Source organism: Cavia porcellus, unplaced genomic scaffold (assembly GCF_034190915.1).
Source record: "Cavia porcellus strain 051 isolate PalLab524CR breed Dunkin Hartley unplaced genomic scaffold, mCavPor4.1 scaffold_12, whole genome shotgun sequence".
Classification (NCBI taxonomy): domain Eukaryota; kingdom Metazoa; phylum Chordata; class Mammalia; order Rodentia; family Caviidae; genus Cavia; species Cavia porcellus.
The window spans coordinates 68,309,838-68,331,722 of record NW_026947495.1 but is presented as its reverse complement, the minus strand read 5'-3'; the positions used below and the strand labels follow the sequence as shown (position 1 = coordinate 68,331,722).

Genomic DNA, 21,885 nt, shown 5'->3' with positions numbered 1-21,885 from the left:
TTATTAGCCAGTATGTCTAGAATAATTAGGAATAATGGAGTGATAGTGCCAACTATCCTTAGTACCAACTTTTTCCTTATGTCTAGAAATTCTGGTTTTAACTAAGAATGATGTTGTTTGTTGGTTATCTTCAAATTTGCAATGTATGAGGGGTTTTAAATTGAAATAGTTGTTGAGTTACTTTTTTATTATTTAAAGAGAAAGAAACGGAAAAAAGATACATGGAGATAAAGGGTAGAAATAATAGAGAATTGCAAAAAAATAAATGGTAAGAGATCACCAGTTGATAAGTTACATATTGTCATCTTAGAAATAGTTGTTCAGGTTACAAAATTAAAGTATGTAAAGTGACATTCAAATAGTGACGCTGCCAACAGTTCTGCTCAATGATCTAACAAAAACTTAGCAATATGGTTATCAGTCCTACACACTTGTTTTTTATCTTAAAGAGGGTAAGATTAAACATATCAAAACAGAATAAAACAGTTCAAAAAGAAACAATTTAAAGAAATACAGATTTCAAATCAAGTCCACTGGAGATCTTCACTATTTATCTAATTGTTTCTAGTTTCTTCCAAATAGTTGTCCCCATCTTCACACACATTAAATACATACTGCATATTATAGAACTAATCAACTCATTACAGGATGATGAAGGCTTTTTAGGTCTTCAAGATCTGACATTGGGGAAGACAATAATAACTACCATAGTGTCTCTCATTCTCTTCGTAGTAGCTGTCCTTATCTTTACATATGCTGAAATTGAACTTAATAGACTAATATCACTCTGTTCAGTGAATAATAGTATTGCTAGATTTTATATCATAATACTACAGAATTAGCATTGGGTTTCTTAGTGTCTCTTCTTCAGAGTATCTATTCATTACATCTTGCATTATATAATCTGTTCCCATAAGTAGTTTTTAAAAAATTTTCTCATGTATGAATTTCTACATGTATATCTATCCTCTCTGTATTATTGGGAAAAACAAATCATAAGATGGCAAAACAAATTCCTAGAAAAACATGCAATGAAAAAGAGTTATAAGAAGACAATATTTAGGTGATCTACTGTAGTTACTGTGCTTTCTCTTTTTTTTTTTTTTTTTTTTTTTTTTTTGGTCTTTTTCTTTTTTATCGGTACCAGGGATCAAACTCACGACTGCCTGCTTGCAAGACAGGTGCTTATGCCGCTGAGCTAAATCCCCAGCCCTACTGTGCTTTCTCTTGTTATTTTCAATAGACTTGTCCACATCATTGGGTTTAATATAGTTAAGCATAGTATTACATAACTATTTTTATAAAAACACAACTTTGAGAACATTGTAGGACTTGAGAGCTGTTAATAATCAAAACTGGTATGGATATCTTTTACATTTTGTCATCTTCAGAGTAGTTGCCTCTACTTTTAGGGTTGATACTTTCAAGCATACCAAATTCAAATAAAATCAGCCAAGGCAAAACCGTGGTCTAACGAATTGGATGCAAATAAGATCAGTCATAGTAAGACAATGTAAGTAATACAGGCTTTCAGTTTAAGTTAATAGGAAATTAAGGATAGTTACCATGGTATATACCATCTTATTTCTTATTTCTTACCATCTTATTTCTTACCATCTTATTTCTCCATTAACATAACCTGCTATTTTTGGATCAGATGTCTGTGCCCTCAAATCTTATAAGAGTGGCAAGACCAGAACAAATTAAATTCAATCTAAACAGGGCAATAAGACTAATGTGTCTTTTAAATCCCGATACACTATTAACAATGACCTCTGCCTTTTTAAAGTAGTGTATCAAAGCGATCTATACTAAAGATTATAGCTTACCGTCTCTGCCACATCTCTGCTACTCCACTTTGGTGCTATAATTTGTCCACCTTACTCCCTCATTCCACTGTCTGCCCCATTCATTGAGGCCTCTCTGTCACTGTTGCTGGAATCCTGGTATCCCTTTCTGTCTGTCTCTCTCTGGAATGTCCTTCAGCACTCTCTGTAGGGTTGGGTTGGTGGCCATGAACTCCCACAGTTCCTTCTTGTCTTGGAAGCATCTTATTTCTTCGTTAACAATTGAGAGAGAGTTTTTTCTGGGTATATGAGTCTTGGTTGCAGTTTATTTTCTTTCAGGAATTGGAATATTTCCCCCCATTCCCTTCTCGATTTGAGAGTTTGTATTGATAAGTCTATTGTTATTTTGGTAATTTTCCCATTGTAGGTTATCTGCTTTTTTTCTCTGGCTGCTTTTAGTTTGTTCTTTTGGTAGATTTCTGGAATATTGATTATTATATGTCTGGGTGTAGATCTGTTTTGGTTATAGGTAGCTGGTGTTCTGTATGCCTCATTTATCTGAATATCATTTCTTTTTCCCATACTTGGGAAATTTCCTTTTAATTTATCTGTGAATATTCTTTGTATTTCATTTTTGGTTACTCCTGCTTCTTCGCTCACATGCTTTATTCTTAAGTTATGTATCCTTTTGTCATCTTCTAGCCTTTGAATTGTTTCTTTCTGGTTCCTTGTTATTTTTAAGAGGTCTTTTCTTTCAGGATCATATATCATAAATCTCTCTTCAAGTTTCAAAAGGCTAACTTTAGTTTCTGTGAAGGCGTTTTGCCAGTGTTCAATGGAGTTTTTAGTTTCCTGGTAATCTCTGGATCTGTTTCATGTATTCTAGGTTATGTTTAAATTCTTCTTCAGAAGTTTCTCTTTCTTTTCTGATTTCTTCTGTTCTTCCATCTGTGTTCTCTTGGGCGGGTCTTATCATTTCTTTAATTAATCTCTTTATATCTTGCCTCATTTGGATAAGAAGTGCAGTTTTAAATTCACCTATGAGGTCATGAAGGTATTTTTTAATTTTGGCTGATGCTGTGTCTAGTATTGGATGGTTACTGTGCTGGTTCTCTTTTATGTTTACTTCTGGGCTTATTTTCTCATGCTCAGCAGCTGGAGATTTTTTTTTTATTTCTATCTCTTGTCATGTTTCTGTTTCTTTCAGACTGGAGTGTCCTGGGGGTCTCTGGCCCTTTTCCTATTGTTTAGGGTCTTTCTGAAGAGTGCTGGCTGGGGTTTTGCTGCCCTCCTCAAGTTGCTGTTACCTGAGATATCTTAAACTCCCTCCCAGGGGCTTGGGATGGTGTGGGGACACTCACCCCTGGCCACATAGTCCAGAGTTCAGGGTGCAGGCAGGCAGGCCCAATTCCCCAAAGCTGGTCAGTCACAGCAGGAAACTGGAAAGTTGTGGTTCTGTACTTTTGATTATTGTCTGAAGAGGTGTTTTCAGAAGCAGCTTCTCTGGGCTCTGTTTGCAGCGGTGGCAGCTCTGTGGGGCTCGTTGCGTGGGCCTGGTGGTGCGAAGACACACTCACCCGCCTGGGGACCTCAGGGGCGCTCCAGTGGTGGGGGCCCGCTCGGTGCTCACACCAGGGATTTGGGTCCTCCCGTGAAAAGCGCAGGCATATGTAGGAATTCAGACTGTAGTATAAGACTTCAAATGAAAAGTTGGTAGTTTATTTCATCTCATTTTTTCTTTCACTCAATAGTTTATTTTTTTCTTTCTTCTCCCCTTCTTTCTTTTGTGCTCTTTATTTGTTGTATGTTTAACTACATAAGACTAAATTTACACGTGACACAATGGCATAGCCAATATAAGATTAGGCTAGACGTTATTTAGCATAATATATGGTCAGGATCTAATTTCAAGATTTTTTGAAGAACTAAAATTTATGAATAAAAAAAGACAACCAAATAGAAATAGGGAGAAGAATTTATAGGGGTAACTTAAGAAATACAGATGAAAAATAAATAGATGTTGAACTTTGTTAGTGGTTTGATTTCTAGAAAAATAATAATTCAATCTCCAAGTATGTTCAGGTGTGAACCTGGGGGGATTTACCTGCCCCACCATGTGGGGCAGATACTCAGCAAATTCCCCCATGGAAGACAAATTTTCTTAAATCCCACAGGATGCCACATTGTCCTTTAAGGGCCACGCAGTGAGGATTTCCCAGGAGCTTTGATAAGGCTGCTTCCTTTCATCCTTGAGGGTAGTGGAGGGGGAGAAGATACCCCTGGCCTTGCCATTGCCATGTGTGATAGAGGCCCTGACTACATGCCTGCCTGCTCACCGGGTACAATAACTGGTGGCATGCTCATCAGTTCAAATGTAGTCCTGATTTCCCTGGTTTCCTTATATATGGTACCATATTAGCCAGCTTCTAGTTTCTAGAATATTGTTTCTTAAAAAGGCAAGGTCTTCCAGAAGAATCCAGATGGGAGCTCGGGACACTGTACTGTTACAAGAAAGAATATTTTCAAACACGTGTAGGTGGCATCAGAGGAGCCTGGTTAGAGGCACCCTCACCAAGCAACTGGTGACAATTTTGAATATAAATACAGAAAAATTTTGTAGTTAACTGGAATGTTGAGTCTTTAAAAGGTAATAATTTCACATTATGATCAAAGGGAAAAATCTAACATTTTAAAGCAGTATTTTTATTTCTTTCCGTCCTTCCCTCCTTCCTAGTTTTATATCCCCATCTCTCTTCCATTTTCTTCCTCGTACTAGAGTCTGAACCCAGGGCCTTCACACTGTACTACGTCTCAGCCCCACCTCCTTTCTTTTACATTTAAGATGGGGTTCTCCTTAGTCACTAAGTGGGCCAGTCTGGGTTTGAATTTGTGAAGCTGCTGCCTCAGTTTCAGGATTGTGTGTTTGTTTGTATTTTTCCCTTTAAAATACCCCAATTTAAATTCTTAGATAGATGGATAGATACATACATAGAGATATAGATTTTACCTACCCAAAGAAGAGTTATGTAGAGGCCCCCCAATTCTTTAAAAATGTTAGAGAGCTTGAAGCCTAGTAGTTCTGTACTAGAGAAAAGTCAGTCTTGCTAATGCAGGTTAATTGATTAGTATCTATGGGGGGGGTGCGTTTGGACTGGAGCTCTATGGTACAATGCTTGCCTAGCCCTGGGTTCAATCCCCAGCACTGCTAAGAAAAAACGATGTGGTGACTCATTTAGTTCATAAAGGAATGCATAGCATTTTGACTCAAATGTGAATATTCTACTGATTAATCTTTGTAGTAATAGTGATTATGGTCTGATTGTTTAAGAGTGTTTTACTATACAAGGAAAATCTTGCAGCAATGGTGCTTTGATGGTAGTTGATTCTTAGCTCACTGAAGGATGACAGCAATAAATTGCAGCTGGACCTGAAATCTAAGCTGAAGAAATTTCTGAGTAACTTACAAGGCATAAAATATTCTTATCAATACAAAATACCCCACAACTCTACGTAAGAATTCTGAAAATTGAAGAAATTTCAGGCCTCAGAAAAATGCACTTGGGTTCTCCCCTACCACTACCATCAGCGCTGAGGAAAGAATTTCGTCCCTCTTAGAATGTTACCTGTGTTTCATAAGCAATCAGACTGTGTTACTAGAATGACTGGTAGAGGACAGAAACTTCTGGAACATACACCAGGAACTGCTTAAAACTCAAAGCCCTTCCTCCAATTTATTTATTTTTAATTTTATTTCAAAGAGGGTAAAATTAAACAGAACAAAACAGGTCTGAAGAAAACAATGTAAGAGACACAAATTTCACTTGATCTTAGCCAAAAGGCCAAGAAGCGATTGAGACACAGATTTCAAAGCAAGACAACTAGAGATCTTCACTGTCTATCATATTGTATCTTGTTTTCTTCTGAATTGTTGTCCATATCTCCTCACACAGTGAATTCATACAAAACAAAATAGTATTAAACTGATCAGAACAGGATGATGAAGGGATTTTAGGTCTTCAAAACAAGACAATAGGGAAGTCAACCATGGCTGTCATAGTGTCTCTCATTCTCTTCAAAATAGCTGTCCATACCTTCATGTATGTTGAAATTAAACAATACAAAACAGACTAAAATCACTCTGAACCAAGAATAATAGTATTACTGGATTTCACCACATGATGCTATGGAATCGGCACTGGGTACCTTAGTGTCTCTTTGTCTATAAAGTAGCTTTTAATTTATCATGCATTGTATAATTGATTCTCCTAACTAGTTAGGAGAAGTTCTGTGCATGTATGAGTCTCTACATGTATACTTATCTTTTTCATTTTAGAGGGAAAAACAAAACAAAACAAAACAAATTCCTAGAAAAACATGAAACAAAAAAGACAAATAACAATGGAAAAGAGCCCAAACCACTGACAATTTAGGCCTTCAAAACAAGGTGGTATGAGCATTATTAGTGTTGTTATTTTGTGTAATGATCTTCAAGCATCCTGTTAGGGCAAAGCAGCTGTGTGAGGGCCTCTGCTTTCTGAGGTTGTTAGCACCCCTGCCATTTCTGCAGTGCTTTTAGCTCATGACTATTTCTCCTAGTATGGTCAGATTCAGATTTTTTTCTTTGTTTGCATTCCTAGTTTTATAGGGTTGGATGAAATATATTGTGAGTATTCTCATGTAGAGTTGTAGGGTATTTTTGTATTGCTAAGAATATTTTATGCCTTGTAAGTTACTCAGATACAGTGAAATCATTTAAGGCTTGCATTTTAGACTTAGTGGGTGGAGTGAAAGCATCTTTTTGTCAACTCATTAATGAGCCAGTACTCTTGTAAATACTCTCCTGGGATGTCCCATGACTTCTAGTGTTTTTCCACTTTGATTCGTAGGAACACTATGGTGATCTCTGAGTGTCGTTTGTTAAGCCTGTGAGTAGTTTTGTTTTCACACTTAAGTGAAGGCTTTGGGGGGAACTCTGTAGATCTAGAGTTTGCTCTCTGTGCAGCCTTTTTGTCTCCAGGAATTTGATTTATAAACACTCGTCATCTTGGCCTCCTTGCTGCTTTCTGAAATACTTGTGCAAGTCCTCTTTCCTGAATGTCTTTAGTTGCACTGTCATGACTGCCTTGATGTTCTGAATCTATTCAAAACCTTTACTTTTCATGGTCATTTTGACTTTGAAGAAGAGACAGAAGTCATGTCAAACCTGATGCAAAAGATGAGATGTATCTATGAGCCTGTCTTAGTTACTTTTTACTCGTCGCTGAGACAACATACCTGAAGCCCAAAGTTGGGAAAGGAAAGGTTTATTTCTTACAGTTTTTGGAGGTTTCAGTCCATACTCAGTTGGCTCCCAGGCAGGGTGGCATGGTGGGGCTCCAGTTCATGGCAGCTGCAAACAGCAAGGCTGAGCTGGCAAAAGAGAGTGAGATACACATTCTTCCTGCCATTACATCACATCCTGGCTCCACCCCTGTGTGGGTGTAGCACTGACACCATCAATCCAATCGGTAGACAATGAACCATCACAAAGGCACAATGCAAACTCATGAGGCCTGGGGGACACAGATATAACCGATGACAGAGCCTGTCTTTTTGTTTGATGGCCCTGAGCAGCAGCATTCCTCATAAAGATGCTCCTGAAAGAAGATTTCCAGAACTGCTTCAGAAACTAGCAAGAATGATAGGATAAATGTGTTCGAAGTTAGGGGAAGTATTTTGAGGCGGACTAATGGCCATGTGTCTTTTTAATAATTTTTTAAAAATTTAATGTATTTTTGATCACCCCCTTGTATGTTCATGAAATTCTTCATGTACTGAATGTTCTCAGATTCCAAGTATTATATTAGGCCTCAAGTGGTGGGGAGTCTCTCCATTCATTCTAATGACCCCAGTTTTCTCCTCTTTGTTTTCCATCTAAAGCAGGGGCTGATGAAAAGGAAAAATCATACAAATACTAAGGATATTCTGGGTTTAACTATTGCACATTAAAAATAGCATAATGATTTTGATTGAAAATTTAAATGTCTTTTCAGGTGACTCCAAGTTTGATCTGCTATGTGAAGAAGACTCTCTTGATCTCAAAGATGTATTTTCAGTGAAACTGAAACGGCGTTGTTTCTTTAAACCTCAAAAAAGAGGCACTTTGCTAGGCATCACACTTTTCATCTGCTTGAAAAAGGAACAAAATAAGTTAAAGAATTCTACACTTGATCTCATTAATTACAGTGAAGACCACTGTGCCATATGGTTTAGAGAGCTGAAGAAAATTTTGGCAGGTGAGTTCTCCTTATGGGAATTTTTAATGAACATAGTTCCTTCATGTATGTAGTTTACAATCTAAATATGTCATATTTATGGGTACAAACAGTAGGTGATTATTTTGAGATCATATCTCTCTATTCCATGTTTGCCTAATGTTTTTGTCAGAAGAGGATATTGAAGTTAAGTACTTTTTCAATTTCAGTTGAGATGATCATATTTTGTTGAAGTGATATATTACTTATCTACTTGATCTATTACTTGTTTGAACATCTTTGAATTTGAGGAGCAAATTTCACTTGATCATGGCAATCCTTTTAATAATAACCACTTGTTGTGCTATTACATTTGATTCAGTTGGTTAAGGATTATTGTATTATTCACATAGGACATTGATTTATGGTTTTATTGGCAGTATCTTTGTCTGGCTTTGGCATCAAGGTGATGCTGATCCCACAGAATGAATTAGGTATCTTCCTTGAATGACCAAATTCATGAAGAAGCTTTGATAATTGGAAACAATGATTTTAAAAATAATTTAGTTCACTTGTGTGTTGTTTTAAGAGCATATTATTCAATTCATATACCTCGTGAGCTTGTTTTAAAATTTATTTTTCTTCCATCTACACCTCGATTTTAAGTATGTGTTATTTACTATTTCAAAAGTTTTTGAAGACAGTCTTTGAAGGGCTATGTAAACTATATAAGTTGAAGGTCATATCTTTTATGGCTAGTTTTTTCTAGATTAGTATCTAAGAACATGTTTGGGGCAGCTGATGGTACAGTTTGGGGTTAGGAAACTCAGGACAAAGATGATTGGCAGACAAAGAGCAATACACAGGGATGTCAGAAATTTCCCAGCCCACATTATTGATCAAGCTCATTGAGCACCTGTGCTGGTGACCACTAAGGCTGTGTCCATGAAGATAAACTGCAATGACTGCATTAAAACCAGTAGATCCAGTGCTTCCTTGTGGGCCCCTTAGAATCTTTAAAGAAACCTGATATTTTTAAAAGATGGTAGGATCTCACAAAGGCCATAGTTTAGTTCATCTCTCTGAAAATAGAAAGTATGTGTAATTAACTGAAAGCATTCTACTTTAGCAATGAGTCTTTTATACAGTTATTTCCTGTTCTTGTCAAAAGAGATAATTTACAAATGAAAAATGATTTCAATTGAATTGAATATGTTAACATAACTAGATACTCATAAAACATGCATGATATACAAAGTGAATATGTCATTATTTAGCAGAGGCGAACCCTTCCTTACCCAGAAGGTCTAAGAGAATGTCCCAGGGGGCTTATGAGAAGCAGGCTGATCTGACTTCTTCAGTGCATCTAACCCATGAAATCAATAGCTGGGAAGCAGAGAAAATCACAGCAAAGCTCAATTCCATAAAAGCAATTTTACTAGAATGGAAGGACTTGTCAAATACAAAACCCTATGAAAAGAATGCCCAGATATTTCTCTTAATGAATGATGTTTTGATTTGATGTAGAGTTGAAATCTAAACAAATTATAACAACAAGGAACCTGCATATCTTTTAAGCTTTTACCCCCTGCTGATGTTTGTTTTTGTACTTTTGATTTTGATGAGCGTTAGAGACAGTAAAACATAGAGGGTCATATTCTCTGGCATGATACTAGAGTACAGAAGTTATTTTACTGATTAAAAGCAAATATATTGACTTTTAAAAGCAAGCAGTGCGACAAACAAGAGTTGAAATCATCTGATGAGCATAAAGGAAGCTAATTAAAATACAGTAAATTCCTCCTCTGTACCCAAGTGAAATGCATTTATAGGAGGATCCAACTTCTCTTCACTAGCACTCCCCTGATGGGTAGTTCCGAGTCATCTTCACCGTTTACCAGTGAATGTGCCAGGCTCTGGAGCTCTCTACCAGTTAGTATATGGGCACCTTCTTTTCAAGGTTATGATCTTACAGCTTTTCTTAATATTTCTTTCACCTTCAGACTGAGTAATCCAAGTGTTAAAGTGCCTTCATCTGAGTCTGGTGTAGTTGGCTCAAATCTCCCTAAGCCCAGGAAATCCTACCCTTCCCAGTCTCTCTGGGCTGCCAGCTGTTACCTACCTTTCCCTGGTCCTCTGGCTCTGCTTGGCACAGGTCAGGTCTGTGTGTGCATTACCCACCATGTCACATTCACTGTTCTCTGACACTGTGCATCCAATCAGGCAGATGATAATTATTAATCAACCTCATCCTTCTTCAACCTCCAAAAAAAATTCCCCGCCTAAAGAATTGGTGTTTGGAGGTAACTTAAGTTTGAGAGATGATAGGTAGACGTTTACAATACAACAAAAGTATATATGCTTTATTGTAAAATATCAGACATGGCAATTTTAAGTTCACATGCTTTGATTTTAAGTAGTTCTGCCAGTAAAATCAACAGATTGATTTTTAAAATTGCATTGAGTTACTCTGATTTTGTCTGTATTCAGTAGCTGACATTTTTTTTTTCTTGCCAGCCTTTTGACCCACACTTCACCTTTTTGCTAGTAAGAAAGGATATGGAGAAGACAGTCAAACCTCAAATAGTTGGCTTTTTAGTCTAATCACTGTAATAATCATAATCTTAATAGTTTATATGAGTTATTTTCAAATGTGCACTTGTTACTATGAAGCAGAGCAACGAATAAGATGTGAGGAATTTTCAGTAAAATAACAAATTGGTGGTGCCAGAAGGCAGAAGAAAGCAACTCTCAAATTCTTGAGACTTTAAGTCTAATTGATGAAGAGTGACTAGGTAATTGTAAGTTTATAACATAAGAGTGCCAGAACGCTCTATTTTTATCTGAAAATACGTTAACTCCCTTTACGTGCCAATATTCTGCGTGCAGTTGAATGGCATCTTTTTAAGTTTTTCATAGTGGAAAAATCATCATAACTTTATGATGGGAAGGCAGTATAGTATTTTACATTCATCCCACGCATTTTGCATCAGACTCTTTGTGGCAAGCATTGGGAGCACGAAAATGAAGCAATAGCATTCCTAGATGAACTCATTTGCCCTGGAGACCAACAAAACACTTCACTGTATTAAATAACACTGCTCCCCCAGAAGAAGACTTAACCAGAAGATAACCAGCCTTGAAAACTCGAGATCAAAAAATGCCAGCCCCATCAGCGTCACTTAGATGTCTTGCCTTGGCTGCTCCGTAAAGCGTGTAGGGCGAGGATAGGCTGCTTGGCGTTGGCATTTTGACCTTTACTTTTCAAAGCTGATTTCTTTCTAGTTATGTTTACCTTTGGTGACACATGGAATTTATCATTGATTCAGAAATTTAAGTGTGTTTTAAAAAGTAATAAAGACTATGTAATCATTTTGGTGAAAGTATCTTAACATAGTTTTTTGTACTTTTTGTATTTTTGTGTATCAAAGACAGATACGCACAACTTTTAAATGCAACATCTGGCCTGGCTTGGTGGTACATGGATCTAGTCCTAGCCCTTGGGAAGTTGAGGCAGGATTTCCATGAGTTTAAGGCCAGCCTGGGCTCCATGGTGAGTTCAAGATAAGCCTGAACTACATAGTAAGACCTTGTATATACTAAATGTATTCATTTTCATTCAAAAGAGTTTCTACATTTTTTGATTTCCTAGAAACCTGATTTTTAAGTACCTGTGGACCCTAAACCAACTTCTTTTCTAGAAATTGTAAACTACATTTTAATAAATATATATAGGTTTTGTTGTAGGTACTTTATATAGGAGGAGATAACAAAATACCTCATAGGTTACATTCAAATTCCTGAAAACTTTGCAAAAGCATGCCAGTAAAGCATTTAAAAAATAGTAAGAGAAAAGAAATGCTCTAAAGCCTTATGCTTGAATGAATTGGTAAATACAGAGTACAATCAGGACAATGACTTCAAGGCAAGATGGCCTTTTGTAGACACATTTGGGACATTACAGGACCCTAACAGAAAGCATGAGCAGTGTGGCACTTCAAGAGGAGGTTCCGAAGAGGGAAGAAGAGTCTAAGTGATGGGAATAGACAAATGTTTGGGCGGAAATAGACTACTGTTCATTATGGCTTGTATCTATCTAGCTGTCCCCCTCAAAGCCTCTTGCAGTTCTAGGTGGGGCTTTTTGGAGGTGGCTGATCCACCCATCCACTGTGTGTGAATGAATTAAGAGTGTGTGAATGTGGATTAAGGATGTGATAACTAAGTTAGGCGGCTGATTTGTTTAATGTAGTTCTGGGTGTGCATAATGGGAAAGCCCAGCCTGAGTATGCATGACACTACCTAAAAGGATTGTAGCCCGGATGGATTAAGAGAGAAAGAGAGCTTACTGCTCCTGCTTCACTGCTTCACTCCTTCCTGTTCTGCATGGACTCTTTCTCTCTGTGATGTCTGACTGCCAAAGCGCCCTGCCTTGGAGCCAGCTGACGCTGGCCTGAAGCCTCTACAAACTGTGAGCCGAAATAACCTTTCCTTTTTTTGCTTATGGGTGTCAAGTATTTTGTCACAGCAACAAAAATGTAACCAAAACAGAGTTTTAAAAAAGCAAAGGACTAGACATAGAGTCTTAGGAGGATATTTATTATAATAGGGAAGAATTAATCTTAGATGAAAAGAAGCTCTTGTTGTGATAGTGAACCTTGTAGAGCTTTCAGTAATAACAGTGCTGTGGCAAGGGTGCCACAGATTCACTGCCACTGGTGTAGGATTATTGACTTTTTTTGGTAAATGTGATGACATTTTTATTGATTTTCTTATTACAAATTAGTACATGTTCGCTGCTGATATATAAAGGAGAAAAATTTAACTTTATTTTTGGTATCATTCAGTCTTGGTACATAAACTAGTTAGACTGACCATGGATCTCTGCATACAGTATACATGTGCAAAGGATTAGATTACATAGAATATGCACAGATAGACAAACAGATTTATAGTTACATATAATACATGTATGTACTTTTTCTCCTGTAAAATTGAACAGTAAGTAATATAAAGTCGAAACAGGTAGTCTTTAAATTACTAGAGAAAAAGAAAACCTAGTCACAAAGCAAAAAGTGTATTTTCATCCCTTGCCTTTCTTAGCTCTAATTTTCAGTGGGTTTAGAACAATTCGAATGCAGGTGGGTAGTCCAGGTCTCCTGAGAGGATTTGCTCCTAAGAGGGCACAGGGTCCAGTCCTTCTCACTCACCAGTCTCCAGTGTGGAAGTCGGCCCCGAGAGATGGACAGTTTGTTCAGTCGTGTCCAATGAAATCTTATTTTTATTCCTTCCGAAGCGAAGATAGAAGAGAAAGTTTTGGGGGTGAGCCTGGGGTGGGCTGGAGGATGGTGTAGGAGCTGTGGGAACCAGAGCGAGAAATGCAGTGTAAAGCCCAGACGAAGCCAAGAGGCTCCTGCCGGAGAGGGACAACTCTCCCTATTACCAGGAGGAGGGAGGCTGGGGTGTCTGCAGGCCAGCGTGGGGGGACATGCTTGCATAGACTGGATGGAAGGAGGCTGTGGAAGTTGGACAGTTTCTATTTCCTCTATGAAGCACATACTGGGGTCTTTCGCTATGAATTAGACAAGAAGAGATAAGGCTAGAAGTAATAGAAGGTGGAGAAGCTTTGAAATAGTCACAGTGACTGTGGGGAGCAGGGCTAACTTGGCAACTGCAGACAGGTTTTGTGGCATTGGGAGACTGCCCGAAGGTGGAGACCACAGGTAGGGTGGCGCAAAGGGAGGAAGTGAGGATGGCATTATTGATTTTGTGACTTTAGGTTTTATTAATTGACTTCTAATGTTTTCGGATTATCTGGAGACCATTAACAAAGGTATCTTAGCACACATTTAGGTGCCTTATTCTGATATCCAGTTTTTCAGTTTCATTTCTAAATGTTAATTTCAGGGTAAACAAATATAAAGTGAGACAAATTTAATTCAGTTGGTCTTTATAAGGCAGTTTGCCCTTCTGTTCCATTTCAGCAGCCTCCCTCAGCTTTCAGCTATGAAGCATAAGAAATTAGAGGTTATTTAAATATCTGGTGTCTTATTCCCCCAAAGAGTAATTGTCCCTAGCTTGCTGTTAGATGCAAGTCTGTGTCTCTTATAGAAAGGATGTAAATCTTTGTGGGTGGCATGCTTGAGAAAAAACACCAGGGATTTCTCACGTAGTGCTTTTGTTCTGTCTTGGCGTTTTCTTGTATATGAAAATCATAGCAAAATGTGGTTTGTTATTTTTGTTGTTGTTTTTCTGTTGTTGTCAAAGCTGTGTGCTTGATTAAATGGCCAGGCACAATTTTTCTTAGCCAGAGAATACAGTAATGCAAAGCTCTTACTTAAATATGCTGACAAATGATATATGTACAAGGAAAGTCAACCTAGAAATCAGTATCATAGCGATTACTTTAAAATGAGCAGTTTCTGTGTGTCAAAAGAATAATAGCAGGGGCTGGGAATATAGCTCAGCAGCACAGCGCCTGCCTGGCAAGCTCAAGGTTCTGAGTTTGATTCCCGGTACTCCCCCGGCCCCCCCATAAAGAATAATAGCTTCAGCCATTTGATTATGTACTATTTGAATTGGCAGAACTTGTCTCCATAGGGACAGTATATTTCCTGTGAGGATGTGATATATGAAATATAAACCATTTTTCTTCTGAAGCCCTGAAAAAGAGATTTAAGACTGGCTTATGGATGAGTTGAGTTGGGCGTTAGAGCCATGCATGTCCCTTGTATATGCTCTTACTGTGTAAATATTTGTCTAGTCATTGGAATAATGCGAAAACTGAGTCAATACTTATTTCCTCTTGTCTGTGTCAAAGTCCAGCCCCACTTGGTGGACTCTGGCCTGCAAAGATCACGTGATGCTTATCTCCTCTGGCGGCTTAAAACGGGTCCAGGGAGAGTCCCACCACTTGGTGCTTCAGAGCAAGGCTTCATTTGAACAAACCTTCCAAAACTAAACCACTTGAAAATCTCTGATTTAGTCTCTTGTAAAGATGATGGGTTATTAGCATATTATGGCCCATCCTGTGTTCTTATCTGATCTGTCAGAGGTGCACACAGTCCTCAGAATGTCTTCTCACTGTCCAGCTATACACTGGGTAAACCTTCAGGGTAAACTGTCAGAGAACTCCCATATAATTTTACTCTTTTCAATAAGATACTTCCTAAATATATATCTGAATATTACATATACATCTAAGTGAATTTTTTCTTTCCATAAAATTGTAAGATACTGCTTACAAATAAATTTGCAAATAAGAAATGTAATATAAAAATATGTGCGTATGTGTGAGTGTGTATATATGTATTTATATTTGTGTCTGTGTGTAGAACCAGGAATTTAACCCAGAGCCTTTGCACTGAGTTACATCCGCTGATGTTATTTAATTTTATTTTTTTTATTTAAGGCAGAATCTAGCTAACTCCCTAAGTGACCCAGGCTGGGCTCAGTCCTGTGACCTTCTTCCTTTGCCTCCCAGGTTGCTGGGGTTACAGGTGTGCCACCCTATGTTTGGATGAAACTTATATTTTCATCAAAGCAAGTTATGAAGTTGAGTTTAAGAGAAACTTCACTTTTTTTTTCTTTAAATTTTCTCTTGGTTTGTGGTCTGGACATTCAAAGGGAAATGGCAAAATTAAGCTCTTTTTTGTTAAATTCTGTGTCACTAGTAGTGCCACCTAACTTTCAAAGGTGATTAACTTAAAATATCTTTCACCCAAACTTCCAACTAGATGAAGTTTGTAGCTCAAAGTATATATTTATGTGAAAACATCGCTGCCATGTAAACTGGCTTAACAGAAGAATAGGAGAAATGACTATCTTGAATCCAGAGCTGGATCACTTGATACTTTGAACTTTTCTACCCAGCTACTAGCTATGCAAAAAACACTAGAGTAAAATCTGAAAAGCCAGCTGATTGTACCATTCAACCCCCAAGAACTTCATGTAACAGAGTAGAGTATGGACTAAGTGTTTTAAATGTAGAAAGAGCAGTTGAAAACATAACAACAGAGTACAATAAATTCTTATGATATCATAGGCACTGTGAATTTCAGTTTTTAAAAACTCATTCTCCTTATGACTTGCTGCTTTTAAGCCTGAGAATTGAGAGGCTCTGCCTGAATAGGTGCAGGTGGGCCTCAGGCGTGTGTGTCCTCCGGAAGTTCCCTCAGTAATGTGATGTGAGTAGTACCAGATGTCGCAGGATTGAGCCAACACAGTTTGATTCAGTGACTGTGCAGAGCCCTGCGTGCTGCGCTTACCAAAGATACATTTGCTGATGGGTTACAGAGAACATGATGTACATTGCTTTACATTCTTGAAGCTTAACTGGTATTATTGGCTGAATCAGGTAAGGGTCTCACTTCGAAGCCTCTTCTTTGTGTCTGGTTCTGGAGATCCGGGTGGGGCTGGCAGTGGGAAGCAGGGGTTTCCTGCAAGTTTCCTCTAGCTCCGGCACCCCTCACTGCCATGGTACCCTTCAGATGAGAGCAGGCAGAAGTACTTCTTCAGAAACTCTCTCTACTCAGGATGAGTAGCATTACGCAGTCTTCCCAAGGGCTTCTCACCAAGCTGTGGCATTTTTATCCTAAGGGAGGGATATATATTTTACATGTAATTGATTATAATTACAATGAAAAACATAAAGGGTATATTATAAAAGGAAATTACATTTCCCCTTAAGTATTGACAGAGTATCTCGAGAGCAGAAGTTAAGTACTTTGGTCATTATCAAGCACATTAGTTTCAAACCTTTTTGCTAGGAAGAAGCTCTTTGATGATGTCTTTTGTGTAACTAAATTTCTTCAGAGAAATAATTTAGCTCAGCTTTGTCAGATTTTGTCATGTGCTTCTATTCAAATCATGAAGATTCTCTAAATGTTTCCAGTTAAATGTTAAGTTTTCATGCTGTTAAATAAATTAGTTAACATTTCTTCCTTTACCGAACATTATAGAAGTCATTATTTTAAAAATTTAAATCCTAATGATAATGGGTGACATTTATTAAGAATTTACTATATGCCAGGCACTTTTGTAAGCAACTTTTATGAATTATCTCATTAAATCCTCATAATAGCATTAAGAACCACAAATAAGTTTCCATATAAAAATGGTAGTAAAATTATTTGTTATGAGTTTTTTTATGGGGCTTGAGGAATTGAAAATGCATGACAACAAATAGTAAAATTAAGTAAATTATAATTATCATCACCTCTTAGTTTATATGCAAGAAAACTAAATAATTTGAAACTATTCAAAAGCCTACAACAGTGTAAAAGAGTAATTTGAAGCTACACAGCTGGTGAGGGATGGAAGGATTCAGTACAACACATATGTGCCCAGAGCATGAAACTGACCAAAGTGTTATTTCAACCAGGTGTACTCTGTGATACTTCTCAAGAAGGTCATATTTACTGTGTGGGTTATATAAATGTAGAGAAATTTTAAAAACACTTGTAAGCACACTGATTTGTGACCGATTATCAAGTTTTACATTGAGCAGTGTTTTTGAATCAAAACATAAGCAGTGTGTGAAGCCTACAGGAGAGGTTGGAAGTGGAATCAATCCTTGGTTAAAACTGTAGTGCATTGTCATAAAATCAGCCAAATGGAAGAGAAAAAGTGGGAAAGACATCTTAGATTTCTTTCTTTAGTGGCTGTGAATGTCTGGAACTGAAACAGGAATAAGTTTAGGGAGAAAGATGAAAAGCTTTCCTTTATATAAGTTGGAGTTTCCTTTGAGAAATAAAAGAAAACTTTGAGAAGCCTTAAAACTGGCTCCTGTGTCCTTTCACTGTTTCCAGTAGTTGGAGATCAGTTCTTCACTCTTTTTGGCATGGTGAAACACACCAGATTGCTGTAGTTTGGAAAATCCCCTGAAGTCCAGGTGCTGAATTTTGCGACCCCAGAGTGCTGCCATTGGGAGGCAGTGGAAATGTTAAGAGATGGGTCTGCTGGGAGGTTTGGGGGCATGCATGTAAAGGGGACGGGGGGACCACGATCTCTTCCTTCTTTTGCACTTGGCTATGAAGCCAATGGGCTTCTCTGCCACTCGCTCCTGCCATAACCAAACAGGGCCAGGCGTCGTGGAAAGAAACCTACACCACCCCCACAGTAAGCCTGTCCTCCTTATAGCTGATTATGTCAGTTAAAGAACTGGTACTGAGGGTGGAGTTGCTGATGTGAATGAGCTCTTTGAATTGGTTTGCAGGAGGCATTTGAAAAAGTTTGGAGAGGCTGGCGAGAAACAGTATAGAATTCTGTAAGTGGTGCTTCATGAGAAATTTTAAAGGGGCCCCTGAAGATCAGAATGCTAACACCAGCAGGGCTGGGAACATTAAAGCTTGTGTTCATGAAGCTTCCGATGGAAGGAAGATTCTAGTGAGAACAGGACTAGATGACGTAATGGTGCCCTGTGGACTGCACGGTGCAGCAGCCTGTTGGTGTCACTGAAAGCTCTAAAGGATTTGCCATCTCTTCTAGAAGCTGTTTCACTTCGGTCCATCTTCTGAGATGAAGGATGCTGACTTTAACTGTCTAGTTTATCTGTTGCGAGAAATGTCAAGTCAGCAAAGTACTTGGGTAGCAGCAAGGGTATTTCCAGCTGCTTTTAGATTTACGGTGAGAATCAGGAGCAAAGGACACAGCGTGGATAGACTGAGGAATCTTAAAATTTGGCCAGAAAAGAGGCATGTATTAAATTCTAGCCAGAAAGAGTATGGCTGTGCAGAATATGCAGCCAAGCACAAGGCACATCTTTGTTCAAGTCTATTTTTTGGCGCTCTCATGGATTTTTATGGTTTTCTTTCTTCATTTATGTTTTGCAGATTTATTTACCTATAAATATTTTACTCCCCCCTCCAGCATTTCGTTATTTTGTTATATTTTCTAGGTGGTTATCATGTACATCTATGAGGACAATTATGTTTTGCACCTTCTATCCTGTATCCTTGCTAAGTTGATTTGATGTTATCGGTCTCAGATTTTCCAGGTATACTGTGGTATTGTTTATAAATAGAAATCACTTACATCATTTCACACTTTAACCTTGTAGTTGTCAGCTTTCTGTTACTATAACAAAATACTTAATCAGTTTTTAAAGAGAAAAGGTTTATTGTGACATATAGTCTTGGAATCCGTTGGCTCCATTATTTTCAGGTTGTGATGAGGCAGCACATCTCAGTAGGTGTGTCTTAGAGCAAATCCACTCAGCTCATGGACAGGAAGAAAAGGGAGAGAGAAGAATTTATTGGGTTCTCACCATGTCCTAAATAGCGAGCAGAAGACCTTACCTCTTTAAAGTTTAACACCTCCCAGGGCTGCTAATCTGACCTTTAATACCTGGGCACTTGGAAAAGATTTAAGAATTTATCCATAGTAGGTCTCTAATGGTTTTTATTTGATTAATGATGTCTTCCCATACATCCATTAAAATGAGAAGTATATTGAGAACGATATACTCTACCCTTGTCTTTTTCCTGAAAATAAGTGGTAATGCCTCAGGTGTTCACTCTGGGGTAACTTAGTGTGCTGTTGGCTATGGAGCAAATATGTTTATTTCTTACCTTGTTACTATAGAATCGATTCATTTGTGTTATTTTGATATAACTCTAACCACATACCTTGCCGGGAATGGATGTTGAATTTTGCCAAATGTTTTTGCATTGCGCTCTTCATCAGGTTTTAATACTTGCTTTACTAAAAGAGTTTGGATCTTTTCCTTTGTTGTTATGTTTTGAAACAGTTTATATAGTATTGGGGCCGTCTGTTCTGCCAATGTTTGCAACCATACTGTGAAGCCATTTCTGCCTAATGTGTTCATGTATGATAGATTCTAAACATCCTTTAGGGAAATTGGTCTTTTTAAGCATTTTAATCAACCTGAGTATTTTTTTCTAAGAAATTTCCTACTTTATCATGTTTTTAAACTTCACTTATGAAAGTTAAGAATGTAATTTTTTGTTTTGTTTTGTCTTTTTGAGGCAGGGTCTCACTATGTAGTGCAGACTGGCCTTGAGTTACTTTGTAGTCCAGGCTGGTCCTGAACTCCAATCCTCCTGTCTCAGCCTCCTGAATGGTGGGATTACAGGCATGCACCATGCCCCACCAAAAATGCAATTTGTTACGGATTTTAAAAATTTCTTCCATACCAACTGGAAATTCTTTTATCAGTTATTTTGTTGCATACTTACACTTTTTTTGTTTTAGTAATTAATCAGTTGATAGTTTGCCTATTTTTTCCAATAACTCAGACTTCATCTCATTTTCTGTTGTCATTAATTTTTGTTTTCATCTTTATGTTCTTCTACATTCATATTTATTCTTTTCCTAATTCTTGGATTTGGAAATTTATTTTCACTTTTCTTATTGAATTTTCTTTTAATAACTGTTTTAGCTATATCTCATTGATTCCAAACTGAAGTATTTTTATTTTTTAGAAATTCTGTGGTTTTATTTATATTTTCCTTGCACCCAGCAGTTTCTTAATAGAAGTTTTTAAGTTTAAAAGTGTGGTACTTTTTACAAAATTGTTTGTGTTTATTTACTGCCTTGTGGTTAGGGGGACCTGATAAATGACCGTGTGTTTTGTGAATACTCCATGAGTGCCTGAGGACAGGATATATTCCCTTTTAGTTCTGTTCCATTTTGCCCTTCTTTTCTTCAGTGTCCTTTGTTAGATTTTCATAGCTAATCTTTCTTGAACGTATTATAGTGCAGTCTTTATTTCTACTATGTAAAACCATTCTTGACTCAGGATATTTTTGTACATTTATACATTTACAAGTTAGAATGTAAGTGAGGTATCAAAATATGTAAAACATCTTTTTTGTTAGGGCCTTTTAAAATATGTCAGCTTGACCTGTTCATTTTCTTTCATACTAGAATACTTTTTAAAAAAAAATCATAGTGCGGCCTAAAAAACAATGTAAGTAGTAACATAAGTATGTTTTAGATTTATTGAAATGAAAGATGTTATAATGTACTATGTGTGTCTATGTGGTGCTTTGTTACTGATATCAGTTGCATTTCCTTTGTAGTAAATGTGGAAATGTAGATGTAGATACATACTACATAAAATTCATTAATTCAAGTGTAATATAATATGATAATCTATGCCTCTTTAAAAATTTAACTTACAATTCTCTTTAACTCCTACTACATATAAAAATCTTTTCAAGAATTTTCATTTTTACAATGGAAAGTGTTTTTTGAAGCCCTGAAGATAATTTTTAGGAAGTTCTCTTTTAAAAGCATACCAAGGTACGGTACTTACAGCTGATCTAGAGAATATAACTTTGAAAAATCTTTCCAACAGATAAAATCATTAAACTAACACACACTCATAGAATTCTTTAATGTTTTTGTAATTTCTTAGTTTGTGAATGATTAAATGTACAATTGTTATCAAACTGGATTTTTGTGAAGTTAATCATTTTAAATGCTAATTATTTTAATAATCTTGTATTTGACTTTTGAGTAAGGGAAAGAACTTCAAAAGCTGGCAACATAGATATTTTTTCAGTCTGAATTTTTAATTGACAAAAGCGATACCCTCAGATAGGTCTACTCTATAGCAAACTCCAAAAGGGCAAACACTGATTATATCAGTTTTAAAAATGCAGAAGTAGTTGTGTGATAGCTGTGGCTGAATTTTTCTCTGTGTTCCTACTGCTTGTTCACTCCTGCTCACTCAGTCCTGGTGCCTTTATTATTTAAAGCCTGAAGTATGAGATGATTATTCAGGCAGCAGGTGATTCCTTCTGTTAATTGCTGTTCAGTCCGTTTCAGCTGTTAGAAACCAAGATTTGTTTACATTGGCAATCTGCAACAAATTCAGAAGTTATAGGGTTTTGTTTTTACTT

The 21,885-nt window shown here is 37.2% G+C and overlaps 1 protein-coding gene across 2 annotated transcripts in view; it reads left to right on the top strand.

Annotated features, from left to right (window-relative positions):
* Positions 1 to 21,885, top strand: part of Cerkl (ceramide kinase like) — a 112,964-nt gene that overhangs the window by 41,855 nt on the left and 49,224 nt on the right. For both annotated transcript variants that reach the window (XM_063259395.1, XM_003478501.4), the window contains exon 2: positions 7,820 to 8,062. In XM_063259395.1, the coding sequence (XP_063115465.1) occupies positions 7,820 to 8,062 (243 nt within the window). The remainder of the gene's footprint in view (positions 1 to 7,819; positions 8,063 to 21,885) is intronic.